Source organism: Panthera uncia, chromosome X, assembly GCF_023721935.1.
Source record: "Panthera uncia isolate 11264 chromosome X, Puncia_PCG_1.0, whole genome shotgun sequence".
In the NCBI taxonomy this organism is placed as follows: domain Eukaryota; kingdom Metazoa; phylum Chordata; class Mammalia; order Carnivora; family Felidae; genus Panthera; species Panthera uncia.
In genome coordinates, this window is record NC_064817.1 from 685,265 (window position 1) to 701,120 (window position 15,856).

A 15,856-nucleotide genomic window follows, 5' to 3' on the forward strand; every position below is an offset into this window, starting at 1 on the left:
TCAGACTCCCAGCCTCAGCCCTGCCTGCATCTCAGACTCCCAGCCTCGGCCCTGCCTGGACCTCAGCCTCCCAGCCTCAGCCGAGCCTGGACCTCAGACCCCCAGACTCAGACCTGCCTGGATGTCAGACCCCCAGACTCAGCCCTGCCTGGATCTCAGCCTCCCAGCCTCCAGAACTGAGACGGGATAGATGTCTGTGGTGGGAGCCTCTCCTTGTTTGCTCCTTTGTTACAGGAACCCTAAGATACCAGTACAGTTGACTTTTTAGTCCTCACTGCAAGTAGGGGCTCCCCTTGAAAATAGTGCCAAGTGTTAATGTGCTCCAGGAAGTGAGACCCTAACTTTCCCTCGGGGGTGCTTCCAGGTCTGTATTTAAAACACCAAACAGGGGTGCCTGGGTGGCTCCGTCAGTTAAGCGTCCGACTTCGGCTCAGGTCATGATCTCACTGTTCATGAGTTCAACCCCTGCATCAGGCTCTGCACTGACAGCTCAGAGCCCGGAGGCTGCTTCGGATTCTGTGTCTCCCTCTCTCTCTGCCCCTCCCCTGCTCATGCTCTGTCTCTCTTTGTGTCTCAGCAATAAATAAACGTTAAAAAAATTTATTAATAAATCAATAAAACCCCAAGCACATCACTGGTAGAGAAGTGTTTGGACATCAGCGACTCAAGCTGGGAAAACAGAAGCGATTGGGTGGAAAGGTCATGCACCACCCACAAGAATTAGACGCAGCGTCTCTGCCCCGTAGCACGTTCCGAGGGGACCCTCCGGAGTTGTGCCACCCACCCCCCGGCACAAACCCAGCCTCAGTGCTCTGGGACCGTTCTATATCTTCCTCTATGTGTGACCCCCAGCTGTTGCTATGGAAACCTCATCCTAAGAAGCAAGCAAGGCACCTGCCCCCCCCCCCCCCCAGGGCACCTGCACCTGTAAACGTCACAGTGGAACGTCTGGGCTCACGTAAAGCAAAGACATCCAGCTCTTGATTTCGGCTCCGGTCATGATCTCTTGGTCCTGGGATTGAGCCCCGTATCGGGCTCAGCGAGGAGTTCAGAGCCTGCTTTGCATTCTTTCTCTCTCTCTTTCTCTGTCTGTCTCCTCTCTCTGTCTCTCTCCCACCCGTGCTTGCTCTCCCTCAAATTAAATAAACAAAGTTAAAAAAAAAAACCAAAGGGTCATCCTTACCTCCGAACTTTCCATAAAGACAGAAGGAGAAGGGACACGGTCAGCAAGGCAATCATACCACAAATTAAAATAAATTTGGGGAAAAGCTTTTTCTCCTGGCATGAATCTGAAGCAAAACAGAACGAGCACTGTGAGTGTTCAACATGATTGGTCAGGCTCCAACCCCCACCCTCTACTTTTCTGCCCTTATAAATGGCAGGGTCAGAAAATCTTGATTTCAGTGTAAAATATCCTGGAAAGAGTGATGGTGTCTCTGGACAGCCACGGTAGGAGTCAACACACTGCCCTCAAGTACCTGCATTGCCAAGGTGGGGAGGGGGGCATTGAGGATACTGAGGCTTACTTTTGGCTATCATTTGTCTGTCTGCCTATCCATCTATCCATCCATCCATCCATGCATCCAACATATCTATGTATCTATGTATCTATCTATCATTTACCTATCTGTCTATCTATCCATCCATCCATCCATTCATCTGTCCATCCATCCATCCATCATATCTATGTATGTATGTATGTATCTATCATCTATCTATCTATCATCTATCCATCTATCCATCCATTCTATCTATCTATCTATCTATCCATCCATCTATCCATTCATCCATCCATCCATCCATCCATCATATCTATGTATCTATGTATCTATCATCTGTCTGTCTATCCATCCATCCATCCATCCATCCATCCATTATATCTATCTATCTACCTATCTATCTGTCTATCCATGTATCTATCCATTCATCCATCCATCCATCCATCCATCATATGTATGTATCTATGTATCTATCTATTTATCTATCTATCTAATCTATCTAATCTATCCATGCATCCATCATATCAATGTATCTATGTATCTATGTATCTATCTACCCATCCACCCATCCATCCTTCCAACCATCATATTTATGTATGTATGTATGTATCTATCTATCTATCTATCTACTTATCTATCAGCTGTCTTTTATTTACCTATCAATGTCAATTTATCTATCATCTATTTATGTATATAGTTATAATCTATGCCTAGATCAATGTAACATTCATAAGTAGTACTTGTTATTATTGTTGCTGTTAATACAAATAAAAATGAAATTACCCAATGAGGTAGGGAGCCTAGAGAGAGAAACGAGAAGGGCCCTCACTTTCAAACTGAACTTTGAAGTAGACAGTGAGGTCATTCGTGTTTTCAGGTGCCCCCATTCCACTCTCCCCAAAAGACAGGCTGATGGCCCGTGCACTGCTGTGTAGCAAGCCTCACCTCTCAGCTCGCCCCTCTGCTGGTGTGTCACCTTGGACCAGTCACTTGGGTAAGTGTCAGAGCCGTAGCTGGACTCCAGTGTTTTGACTCTGGCCCGGAAGAAATAGCATTTCTCAGAATCCAAGCCTTGCATCGTAACATTGCAGGTTTCACCCTCCTTCGACTGGAGAAAGAAAGCAAAGACAGTGATCACTGCCTTAGCCCAACTCTTTACCCTCGTGCGAGAGACTCACATAAGACGCCTGCTTTTCAGCATTCATGTTGTTGCAATTCCTCTGCCTGCCTAGCTATAAGCAACAGCAGAGACAAATGCAGCAACAATCTCCCCACTCCTCTCCAAGAAGAAGCAATCCTTTGGAACACATACTCCCACAGATGCTTTTAAAGATTACTCAGTGAAAACTTATTCCTTATAAAAAGAACAGTAATTTTTTGTATGAATCCAAAAGTGACTCATACTTACTTTGGAGACTTTAGAAAACATACACACACACAAACACTCAACCAAAAAACCATAAAAACCTTTCATTCTATCTCCATGATATAATCACTTAACAGTGATTACACATCGCTTGTACCACTAAATGTCACTTTTTATCACTAAATATCACTTCTTGTCACTAAAAAGCCTTTGGTGGCTCTTACATATTTGATCATATAGATGTGCTGTAATTTATTTGACTATCTTTCTATTGTGTGTCATATAGGTGGCCTCCAATGCTTTGTATTTATTTCAGATGTTTCAATAGACGTCTTTGTGAATAAAACCTCATCCCCATTTTCAATTCTTTCCTTATAATCAGTCTCTAAAAAGGGGCTCAATAGATGAGAATTGGGCAACTTATACACACTTCAAGTCTGTTAACGCTCAATATCGTTGATCAGGACACATTGTGTTACTAGCATGTTCTTCAGATAAACTCCAATACCCACCTATTACTGAGACATGTGTTTCTTTGATGAGTTTCATCAAATTTCATTTCAGTGGTTCCGTTCTACCAGACCAGCAGTAGGTCAGTTTTCTCTTTTTTGATAGGCTCCCTGCAGCTTCTAGTACATACAACTGCCTTACGACAATCCTCTCATTACAGTGCATTCTCATTTTTATCCTTACTGTTGCATTTCTCTTCCCAAGTTGCCCTAGCTACGTGCTCTTTCTGTGCCCTCGTTGCATGGGATTTAGCAGACACTCATTAAGTATATCTTAAATGAATGTTGAAGGCAGCCCTTCCCATCCCCCCTAGGGATGGGAGACATCGAGTGTCATGGGCTGAGATGTTCAGTAATACTCACCCTGCCTTCTCTCCCCCTACTCCCTGGATGGGGCCATGGGATATGGTGCTTCTGGCCGACCTCACTGTCCAAGTCTGCAGAGATCAGTGATCCCAGGTGTACTTGCAGAATTATGGAATCATTGACTCCCGAGAGTGGCAGGTAACTCAGAGTCCACGTTGCTTAACCACTTGTGCTGTCCTGTAGGAGAGCCCCTCCAATCCAACTTCAGACTTGGGGGCCTTCACTGATGGGCACCTCCCTGCACCTGGTTGCATGTGATTCCATTTGCTGTCTGCAGATTTCTCCCATTGGCTCCCGTTCCCCTTTTGCGAAGAACTTAATCCCTTGTCTACACGGTAGCCATCTGATTATTGGAAGATAGCTGTGAGCCACTGGGTCATTCATAGTCACGTAATTTTAATTTATTCCATAGACCGTGCTCATAGACTCAGAACCAGAAAGGGTTCCCATATGTTTACAAGGCATACAAACAGGGGTGGGTGGCACCCAGGGTGTGACTGGGAGGGTGTGATGGTGATGAATTTTATTTGTGAATCTGGCCACATTTGGCATCCACTTTTTTAGTCATATGTCAGCCTAGGTGTTACTGCGTTTTTAATCAGCCGACTTTAGACCACTCCATAAGGTGGGTGAACCTCACTCAATCAGTTGAAAGCTTTGACAGGACAGACTGGAGTTTCCCAGAGAAGAGGAAATTCGGTCTCAAGACCATAATGGAAACCTGTCTGGGTTTCCAGCCTGCTGGGCTGAGACTCGCCTGACCCTATAATCCCAGAAGCACTTCCTTAAAATAAATGTCAACACACGTCTCAGAGCCTCTCCATGTCTCTCTCAGTTACCACCTGGGGATTCGCGCTCACACTCGCCCTGAGAAGACACCACCCCCACTCACCTGCCACTCCGTGTCGAAAACGCTCTTGTATTGGATTTCGTACAGAAGACGCTTGTAGGGCAGGTCAGAACAGGTGACCGTCACAGCGTCTTCATGCCAGCGGAAACTCAAATCTTCTGGGGAGCTGGGTTTCACTGAGAAGGAGAGACAACAGAATGACCGCCACCTCTAGGAAGACAAAGATTCCACATCGCTAACGTTATAGGGGTAAGTTTGCTTAGATGCACGTTTTTCTGCCTGCATGAATCCTTCCGTAAATACCTTATGGGATTGAGGGCTTATCTATCGCAGAGGTTTTAACCAGAGCGTCAAGGACCTGTGTGTGGGTCACGGAAGGAACTCTTCGAAATTGTGTGAAAAGTTCTGAAGTATCTGTTATGGGATCCAGAGTGTGGCCCTAAAAAAAGGATGTGTTAAAGTCCTAGCCACCCCCCCCCCAATATCTCACAATACGACTGTGTTTCAAAATGGAATCATTAGAGGTGTAATTATTAAAGATAAGACGGGGGTTAGTGGAGTAGGGTGTGTTCTGATCCTATATCATTGGTGTCCTCATAGGAAGAGACAGACACACAGAGGGACAAGGGCATGTGAACACACATAGATGATATACCTCTGGGCCTGTGAAGGTAGAAGGATAGACGGGGCTGATGTCTCTACAAACGAAGGGACACCAAGGGTTACCAGAAAACCACCAGAAGCCAAGAGACAAGCATGGAACGGATCCTTCCCCACAGCCTCCAGAAGGAGCTAGCCTTGATTTCACACGCCGGGGTCTTTGTAAGCGTGGGAGGGTACATTCCTCTGGTTTTGAGCCTCTCGTTTTGTGGTTACCGTCAGTCCAGCAAACCGAAATGAAGACTGAACATGGGAAACGTCACATGAGACTCCTTCCCAGTCAGCTTGTCCTGTACCAAAGGGACACTGAGGTGGGTTAAACGGCGTCCCCCCACAAGAACGTCCAAGTCCTAATCTCTGGCACCTGAGAATGTGGCTTTATTAGTAAATTAGTAAAATTTCATCAAGGTAGGATGAGGTCATCGTGGATGAGGGTGGCCCTGAATCCAATGGCTGGTATCGTTGTATTAAGCTGCCCAATTTCTGGTAATTTGTTATGGCCGCCCTTGGAAGCTGCTACAGAGCCCATGACTGATTTTATGCGTAAGGGGTCCATAGCCCTCGTCACAGGCTGAGATAGACTGTGACACTCCATCCATCAAAAAACAGAAAAAAAAAAGAAAAAAAAACCCACCGCTACCTTACAGAAATCTAGAGTAAAGAATAAACATTTTGGAAAGAGGGTTTCATCCTATTTGTACAGTTTTGTAATCCGAGATCGACGGCCAACCCTGGGGGCAACTGATTAAAACCCATGGGGTGCTATCGAGGGTGAGAGGGCGTTTCTCTCTGTCTCTCTGCTGGGGGCCAGGGGGCCATGCCACATCTTGGGCTTGGTGTCTCACCTCACAGCCTCCACGGGGTCCCCCGGGGTCCCCTGCTCAGTGTGGATGCATCCCTGCCCGGTGTGTGTGACAAGACAGACTTTGTAGACGGCCAGTCTCTTCTCCGTTGGAGGAGGAAAGCAGCACGTGGCACTGACTTCTTTTTGGGTACTTACGGTACGCGCTTATCCACTCGCACTTTCGGAAAAGGATATCCGTTCCATTCCCAAGGGAGAAGCACAGGATTTCGTCCTTTCTTGCCTCCAGGAGGCAGCCGGCAGTGTGGCTTTCGTGAACGATGTAGTTGCAGCATGGGCGACTGGCCTCATCACTACTCAACCTGCAATTAGAAAACAGAACGCTTCAGCCGTAGACAGCCTGTGAAAATAGCACCTTGGCACATCGACGGCAAGTGGTGTTTATTCTTTACAGGGCCAAGGACTCTTTCCTACAAGCACAGCAAGAACGATCGGAACAGAAAAGCGTCCCTTCTCTCGAAAGGTGAGGCCCCTTGAATGTCTCCTGGACTGGGCTGCAAGCGGGCTTTGCAAGGACTAATCCCTGGAATCTGTGAATGGCATCGGATTGGGAAATACAGTCAGTGTCGACGTGATTAAAAGGTCTGGACGTAAGATCATCAGGCATGAGACTGTGTCCTAGAGTGAATGGAGGCATCCGTGCAAGAAACACAAGGGAACGGACACAGACAGGGAGCAGAAGCCACATGAAGACACAGGCAGACATGGGAGGGACATTAACCAAGAGACACCTGAGGACTCGGAAGCTGGAAGAGGCAAGGAGGACGCTCCCCTGGAGCCTCTGGAAGGACTATGACCATGACCCTCCTGGATCTCAGTGGTCCTGCCCCCCCACCCCAATCTCAGCGGCCCTGTCACTCCTGGACCTCAGCAGCCCTGCCCACGCTGGATCTCAGACTTCTGGTCTCCAGATCTGGGAAAACATGAATTTCTGCTGTTCTAGGCTGCACAATTTCCAATACTTTGTCACAACTGCCCCCAGAAAACTAATAAAAGTACAGTTTAACTTGCATGGTAACCATGCCCCTGACTTGAGGAGGCACTTGGGGAGGGACATAGCAAGACTGAAGATGTGTCTGAGGTATCCTGCAATGTTACGTCCAGGCAGTGGCCGGATCAACGACGCCCTTGGTAACAAACTGATACTCAAGTGACGTAGCTGTGTGAGTGCCTAGGAATCCCAGCGCCTTTTTCTTCCTGAGTCTCATTTATCACCCCAATTCACCTTAAAACACAGCTCCTGCCTACACTTTCCCATTGATCTCTTCTGGTTCCAAACTGTGAAGAATCAGTCACACACCAGACACCTCCCCTTCACAGAACTGAGACTCAACTAATTGGAGAATCCTTTGCTCCCTCATCTATGCTCCTGTGTTGGAGTGAGTGACACACATAAGCCCGTGATAGGGACACACATTTTCAGAAGGTGGCGGTCGCTAAGCTCGTGTGAAAAATCCCACAAGGTTCACCTTTGCCATGGCTGCAACTCAAGGAAAGTTGTGTCTGTGTCGGTCAGAATCTAGGTGGTTTTGAGCGTGACTCAGTCATCACTCGGTTCCATGTCTTGGGGATCTTTGGTTGCAGTTGCGGTGAGGGCTCGAGGCTAGACCGGCCTTAGACGTTCACACGTGCACGTTCTGGCTCTTCCCACGTTCGCTATCTCTGCCTCCCAACTGTTGGCGTCTCAGAGGGAGACATATTTGAGCTCAGAGCACGGTTTCCCCGTCCTGAGAGCACTTACCTGTAGACGAAAGTCAGATTTGTCCCGGAGTATCGGCTCAGGCTCCATGTGACCCGCACAGTCTCAAAGTTAAAGTTGATAATCCGAACCTGCAGGACTGGTTCTGGGTGAAAAGAGACAAATAGGGTGTCTTTTGAGGCAATGCTGAAAACGGTTGGAGGTTTGTAAAAGGACAGCCGCACATCTGTCATAAGAATAGTAGAGTGCTTTAAAGGGACAGATAGAATCACGATTGTCCGAAACAAGCCAAGCATTAATTATATCGGTAAGGCCGGCAGGATAGATAAAGGTTGCTCAGGATAGAAGCAAACGTCAGCAGCAAGGTTACAGCTACCCAGGGACGCCTGGGTGGCTCAGTCGGTTAAGCCTCCAACTTTGGTTCAGGTCCTGATCTTGGGGTTCATGGGTTCGAGCCCTTCCTCAGGCTCTGTGCTGACAGCTCAGAGCCTGGAGCCTGCTTCAGATTCTGTGTCTCCCTCTCTCTCTCTTCCTCTCCATCTCCCTCTCCCTCTCTCCCTCCCCTCTCTCCCTCTCTCAAAAATAAACATTAAAAAAAAAAGATTATAGCTACCTTTCTTGTGATGTTCACGAGAGATAATGGCCATTATTAGAGTAAACAGCACCTATGGAGTGTGAACCATGTGTCTGATGACATCATGTTTTTTAGTCACACGAAGGGCATTAGACACCAACAAACTCACTGTCTCTCTTGGAACAGCACACATGACAAGTTGAGAAAAAGTGTACAGACAAGTGAGTCCTTTGGTCTTGGCTTTTAAAGTTACTTAAGCTGGTGCAGTTTTGATGCTCACAGTTTTGATGTCTGGGTTAGTCATTGTGAAAGTGGTTAGTGGGTGTATTCTAGCATCGGGAAAATATGCACTTATCCTGAGGGTTACAACGGGCAACTTTCCAAGTGTCAGAGAAGGGAGTAACAATTTGGGGAATAAGGAAGACTAGCATGAACTCAGTGGTGTTGGGTTGGGTTAAAGTGGATAGAGAATAGATAGATAGATAGATAGATAGACAGACAGACATGGTGGGTGGATGGGCAGATGGATGGATGGATAGATAGATAGATAGATAGATAGACAGACATGATGGATGGATGGTTAGATAGATAGATAGATAGATAGAGGATACATATGTAGGTAGATAGATAATCAATGGTTGGATGGATGGATGGATAGATGGATGGAAAGATGATGGATGGATGGATAGATAGATAGATAGATAGACAGACATGATGGATGGATGGATGGATGGATGGATAGATAGACAGACATGATGGATGGATGGTTAGATAGATAGATAAATGGATAGGGGATGGATATGTAGGTAGATAGATAATCGATGGTTGGATGGATGGATGAATAGATGGAAAGATGATTGATGGGTGGATAGATAGATAGATAGATATGATGGATGGATGGTTAGATAGATATGATGGATGGATGGATGGATAGAAAGATAGATATGATGGATGGATAGATAGATAGACAGACATGATGGATGGATGGTTAGATAGATATGTAGGTAGATAGATAATCGATGGTTGGATGGATGGATGGATGGATAGATGGAAAGATGATTGATGGGTGGATAGATAGATAGATAGATAGATATAAAGATGGATGGATAGATGGATCGATGGATGGATCAAAGGACACATTTCTAGCACCCAGAAGGTTGTGGGTGAGAGGAAGGTGAACAGACACATGTCCACAAATGCTGAGAAAGAGAGTCTGGAAGTCCCCAGGTCAGGGACTCCCACTCCACCTTCAGTTCTGGGTTCAGCCCCCATCCCCACCCCTCCAGCAGGAGGCAAATACATGTCCTGGTGCTATCGCTGTGTGCTCAGCTCTGACATCTCTGGGCTGGATAGTTCGGCCTGATGGACACTCATGGGGTCACATCCCACCTCATGGTCCAGAATTAACCATTCTCTCTCACTGTTGGCCCCACAGCAACCCAAATCCAATCTTGTGTTTCACTAATGTGTCCCTCAGGAGCTCCTACCAATATTCTCACACAATGGACCAATGACTGTCTACACTGTGGAAATGAACAAAGACCACCCGAATGAGAACAGGCAGAAGAGGTTTATTGAAAGCTTGCTGTACCATGTGATTGGCTGGAGGGGCTTTCTCTGACTGGTTCTGAGTTGGAAGCGTGGATGCAATTTAGGGAAGTCGTCAGATATTGACTCGAGGGGCTGGTTTCCTGGACAGGTTGTCCAGGTTGCGTATCAGAGCTCTGTTTTCATAGATCATTTGGCCATTGGCCATTTGCGTAGTCTGTCTTTCAATGTCCTGCATGTTGGCAATCTGGCTTCCATTAATCAACACAGCTATGTTACTTATTCTAGTTTTCTTTTTCCAATCTGGTTGATGACATCACATCACCCACTGTGCCCAGCCCTGTGCTCAACACGTGGAAAAAGCTTCTGGAAAGACATGCTGAACTGATAAGCAAAGGCAGGTAAACAAGTTGGACTCTCTGTGAAAACTCCCGTCATGGGTCTATCACAGCCTCTGAAAATCAAAGGCAGAATGAGGGGTATGAATTTTCCTTGAGTTTTTAAGGAAGTCTTTCTAATGCTCAGAGTGTGCAGAATACTTCTGTTCTGTGCTGGCCATTGTTCCTGATGTTAACTGATCACACTATAGGTGATCTTGACCTTCATGCATCGGTTCCAGAAATAGAGAGAGAGAGGTCGAGAAGGACGTTCTGGCTTCTGGAAACCCCTGATCTTCCAAAGGGGAACGAGCGTCCATTTGTTACGGTGAACACGTTCAGGTTCTGAAAGGGAGGGAACTTGACCGCTCAGTCCTCAGCAAACATTAGGTTAGATTCTTTGACCTCCGTCTGCGGGAAATGTCTGATTGATAAAGCCAGACAGCTCAATCCACCAGCAGGAAAGCAGAAGTGATCTTGTGGTTTCATCTGATGAGTTGGCTGCAGGGACAGGAGGCAGCTTCCTCGATTCGAGGAGGAGAAACAGGGATGTCAGTTGGGCATCTGACTTTGGCTCAGGTCATGATCTCACAGTTCACAGGTTTGAGCCCCACGTCGGACTCTGTGCTGGCAGCTCGGAGCCTGCAACCTGCTTCCCCCTCTCTCTCTGAGCCTCTCGTCCCCATCTCTCTCAAAAATAAATACACATTAAAAAAATTTAAAAAGTAAAAAAAATAAATAAAGGACAAAGAAAAGGTAGTTACTGTGTCCCTGTTGCTTCCTTCCAAGGATGGACTGAGGCATTCCTGTCAAGCGTACGTGAGGGACATGTCTGGGGTCCTCAACATGGGGGTGTGGGCAAGACATCTCTGAGAAGGAGATGGAATCCATGGGAGACCCCCGCTGACCATACAAAATGTTTTCGTGCAGCACAGTGCTGCTGTTGAGGCAGTGGGACCTGAGATTAGCAAGCCATTTGTAAGGGCTCAGGTGCGGTTTGCAAAGTACAAAGGAAACCTTTGCTTGTGCATGTGGTCCTCACCCCTGCCCTGTGCCTTGTAAGGGCAAATCTAAATTTAAAAATAAAAGACCTCATTGTTCCTGTTAAAAATGAACGGGGCGTCTGGCTGGCTCAGGCAGTGGAGCGTGAGATTCTCGATCTTGGGGTTGTGATTCACGTTGGCTCTTGAGAGTACTTTAAAGGCATCTTCCAATTATTAAAACATAATTTAAAATCTAAAATAAAATAAAATAAACTATCTTTTCTCCATAAAATAAAATAAAATAAACTATCTTTTCTCCATAAAATAAAATAAAATAAACTATCTTTTCTCCATTGGATGAAGCCAGTTAGCTCAATGCAGATGATCACATCCATAAATTTAGGGAGAACTTTGTATGACAAACAGTTGACGAGGCTCCTACTGGGGAACTAGTGATCGCTTGTCCCCGGAATACGTGTGTAATGGGCTCTGCCCACCAGCTCTATAAATGGGCTTCCATCTTGGCAAAGCTCTTTAACGGATTGCATGGGAGTCAGACGGCGTTGAGGCTGAATGTTTATTTTAACATATGATGGTTCTTCTCCTTTGTGGACGAGGCTTCTGGACGGGCAGCCATTTTGCCTCTGATTAAATTTTCCAGACAGGGTGAGGAGAACCCACACGTCTGTAGGAATTACCCACCCTCCTGGGCCACGGTCCGTCTGTTACTTCCACGAAGTGATGTCATCTGAGTCTTGTGGTCTCAGGGGTGCCACCTTTGAACATCAGTGGCTCAGCAGCAAGGAAGTTTTTGGGAAAGGTGCTTTACCCCACTGTTGGTCAGAAAACGTGCGAACTTTACTAGATGTGATCAATTTATTGGGCTCTGTCGAGAGGCAAAGGTGTAAAACTGTAGAACCTGTAGGACAGACAGCCCTAGTGACACAAGGTGTCTGTCCAGAGGGTGGGGGGTGAGGGAGAGAGAGACAAAGGTCTTTGGGGCACTGATTTCCAGACTTCATCAATAGTTCATGAGAATCTCTGTCCAGAGGGTGGGGGTGAGGGAGAGAGAGACAAAGATCTTTGGGGCACTGATTTCCAGACTTCATTAATAGTTCATGAGAATCTCTGTCCAGAGGGTGGGGGTGAGGGAGAGAGAGACAAAGATCTTCGGGGCACTGATTTCCAGACTTCATCAATAGTTCATGAGAATCCACAGTTCCGTGGAGACCCCCTCATGCACAAGATGGGGCCCTCATGGGGACTGAGTTTTAGTTTGGGAAGCTGAGAACATTCTAGAAATGGATGGTAGGGATAGTTGCACAAAAATGTGAGTGTACTTAACACAGTGCTTAACATGGAAATTTTTACATATAGTCTACCATAATTGTTTAATTTTTTTAATGTTTGTTTATTCCTCAGAGAGAGACAGAGAGAGACAGAGACAGAGAGAGAGAGAGAGAGAGAGAGAAAGAGAGACCGTGAGTGGGGGAGGGTCAGGGTCAGAGGGAGACACAGAATCCGAAGCAGGCTCCAGGCTCCAAGCTGTCAGCACAGAGCCCAACGCGGGGCTCGAGCTCACGAACCATGAGATCATGACCTGAGCTGAAGTCAGACGCTCACCCCATGAGCCCCCCAGGAGCCTCAGTTTACCATAACTGTTTAAAACAGAATGAGCAACTTAATTTTGTAAAAAATTGTATCTGACCACATAATTTTATGATACCTCAAGATCTGGTCTTGGGAGCAACCTAAGAAAGGGTTGAAAAGGGGGCGCCTGGGTGGCTCAGTCGGTGAAGCGTCCAACTCTTGCTTTGCAGGGCAGGTCATCGGTTGACCTCATGGTTCATGACACGGAGCCCCCCCCACCCCCCAGGTCGGGCTCTGTGCTGATGGCCTGGGACCTGCTGGGGATTATCCCTCTCTCTCTCTCTCTCTCTCTCTCAAAATAAATAAACATTTTTAAAAGCCTATTCTATCAAAAAGAAAAAAAAAAACAGAAATGGTTGCAATGAATTCTCCTGATTCTGATCATGTTTTCTATACAGACAGAAAAGGTGATTAATGAATCACGAGAATTTGCTGCAACGAGGGACTCTGCCCCCAAAGAGCCCTGGGTATTTCTGGGGTGAGTACACAAAGTCCCATCAGAGCAGCGGGTCACGGGGCCCGGGGGTGGGGGGGGGGGAACCACGGTGTCACAAGGTAGGCAATGTCACTTAGAATGCTTGCTCACTTCCCATTCCCGGGGGCCCTCGGGTTTCCAGTGACGAGACCATTGCCAACCCAACACCCACGGCGTCGGTCGAGTAGGAAAGTGTCTGAATCTACTCCTGAAACAAATACGACACTATTCGTTGGCTACCTTGAGTTTAAGTGACAAAAAGAACCAAGGTGTTTGTTTTTTTTTTAAGCTGGGGTATGCCTGGGGCGGGGGTTCAGTGGACTGAGTGTCTGACTTGGGCTCAGATCATGACTTCAGGGTTCATGGGTTTGAGCCGCACGTCCGGCTCCCTGCTGTCAGTGGGCATCCGCCTCTCTGTCCCTCTCTCTGTGCCCCGTGGCTTTCTGAGTCCCTGTAGATTCACGACGGGACACCCTGGGTTCCCGGTACTTAGTTCCGAAGGCTTTCCCAGCTGCAGGGACTCGGGGGGAAGGCAGGTCTCTTGTAAGAAGGGCGAGCCAACCACAGATGCCTTTCAGCGAGAAAACCAGCTTCAGTGTTTTCTGAGAAGTTACTAGAAAGGCTTTCCTTGCATTCAGCTTGACCCTGAGCCATCAGTGGGCCTGTCTGTCCACCTCTGTCCAGTAAAGACGCTTAGAGGCACCCGCTGATGGATGTGTTTCAAGCGGGTCAGAATCCACAACTCGTCTAAACCCAGGGTGTCTGGGGGGCTCCGTCCCTTAAGCGTCCGACTCTTGATTTGGGCTCGGGTCCTGATCTCACGGTTCGTGGGTTTGAGCCCCGCCTTGGGGTCTGTGCTGATGGCTCAGGGCCTGGAACCCGGTTCGGATTCCGCGTCTCCCTCTCTCTCTGCCCCTCCCCCACTCGCACTCCGTCTCTAACTGCACACAGTCTGGGAATCACCAGTGCCAGCCCGGGGACCCCCCCATCCAGGCTCCCTCGGACCCCTTCCTGGGCCGGCTGGAAACCCTATGTGTCACCAGCAGACCATAGCAAACAGGTGCCCACGGACCCTTGCAAACCAGGCAGGCAGTGTGACAGTTCAGAACCGAAAAGTCCCTGATGTGCCCTCGGGGGCTCCCATCTCCACCACCCGCCAGGCTAGAAAATCAAGTCCAACCTGTTCGGGAAGGAAGGACACCTGCCCCCAGGCTCTCCGCCCTCTCTCCTTGGCCCCTACTATCAAAGCTTGTAACATATGAGCATGGCCCGGGAAAGAAGGTTCTGGAAACAAGCAGGCACGGGTTCAGACAACACACACCTGTGACGGCCTGACACGGCGGGGACACCCTCATGTTCGTCCGAGGATCTCTGGTGACTTGCTCTCCTCACCAGCAGATACACGTTAATTGAAAGCAAACCCTTGGGTCTCTTGCAAGGAAGGCAGCAAGGAGGCGAAACCACCCAGAATCTCGGTGGGGCACCCAGGGGCTCTTTTATTTATTTACTTTTCCATTCACGCCTGATCCATTCAAACGCCATGAACAATGAGCCCTCTGTGGGGCGCCCGGGGGGCTTATGCATCACCTCTGGATTTCAGCTCAGGTCATGATCTCGGGGTTTGTGAGTTTGAGCCCTGACTCGGGCTCTGTGCTGACAGTGCGGAGCCTGCTTGGGATTCTCCCTCTCTGACTGTGCCCCTCTCCTGCTCATTTTCTCTCTCTCTCTCTCTCTCTCTCTCTATCCCTCTTTCTGCCCCTCCCCTGCTCTCTTGCTCTCTTTCTTGAAATAAATAAAAAAACATGAAAAAACAACAGTGACCTTTCACATCAGAGAAACTCAGATTTTCAGAGACTCACAGAACTGTCCAAGCTCCTTGTTACTTTTACAAACAAAAAACAAACAAAAAGACACTGTAGTCGCAAAAGAGAAAAAAAAAGATAAGAAAGAAAGAGAAAGAGAGAGAAGGAAGGAAGGTAGGAAGGAAGAGAAAGAAAGAAAGAATAAGAAAAGGAAGGAAGGAGTGAAGGAAGGTAAGAGAAAGAAAGAGAGAAAGAAAGAAAGAGAAAGAGAGAAGGAAGGAAGAGAAAGAAAGAAAGAAAGAAAGAAAGAAGAAGAAAAGGAAGGAAGGAGTGAAGGAAGGTAAGAGAAAGAAAGAAAAAAAGAAAAAAAGAGAGAAGGAAGGAAGGAAGAGAAAGAAAGAAAGAACAAGAAAAGGAAGGAAGGAGTGAAGGAAGGTAAGAGAAAGAAAGAAAGAAAGAAAGAAAGAGAAAAGGAAGGAAGGAATGAAGGAAGGTAAGAGAAAGAAAGAAAGAAAGAAAGAAAGAAAGAAGAAAAAAGGAAGGAAGGAGTGAAGGAAGGTAAGAGAAAGAAAGAGAGAGAGAAAAAAGAAAGGAAAGGAGAGAAAGAAAGAAAGATGGAGAGAGAAAGAAAGAAAG

General features: G+C 47.2%; 1 protein-coding gene across 1 annotated transcript in view; it reads right to left on the reverse strand.

Moving 5' to 3' along the window:
- CRLF2 (cytokine receptor like factor 2) overlaps positions 1-15,856 on the reverse strand; it is a 21,451-nt gene that overhangs the window by 4,804 nt on the left and 791 nt on the right. Inside the window, exons 2-6 of the mRNA XM_049643329.1 lie at positions 7,854-7,956; positions 6,251-6,414; positions 4,633-4,766; positions 2,445-2,607; positions 1,184-1,289 (exon numbers count right to left, since the gene is read on the reverse strand). Of these exons, the coding sequence (XP_049499286.1) occupies positions 1,184-1,289; positions 2,445-2,607; positions 4,633-4,766; positions 6,251-6,414; positions 7,854-7,956 (670 nt within the window). The remainder of the gene's footprint in view (positions 1-1,183; positions 1,290-2,444; positions 2,608-4,632; positions 4,767-6,250; positions 6,415-7,853; positions 7,957-15,856) is intronic.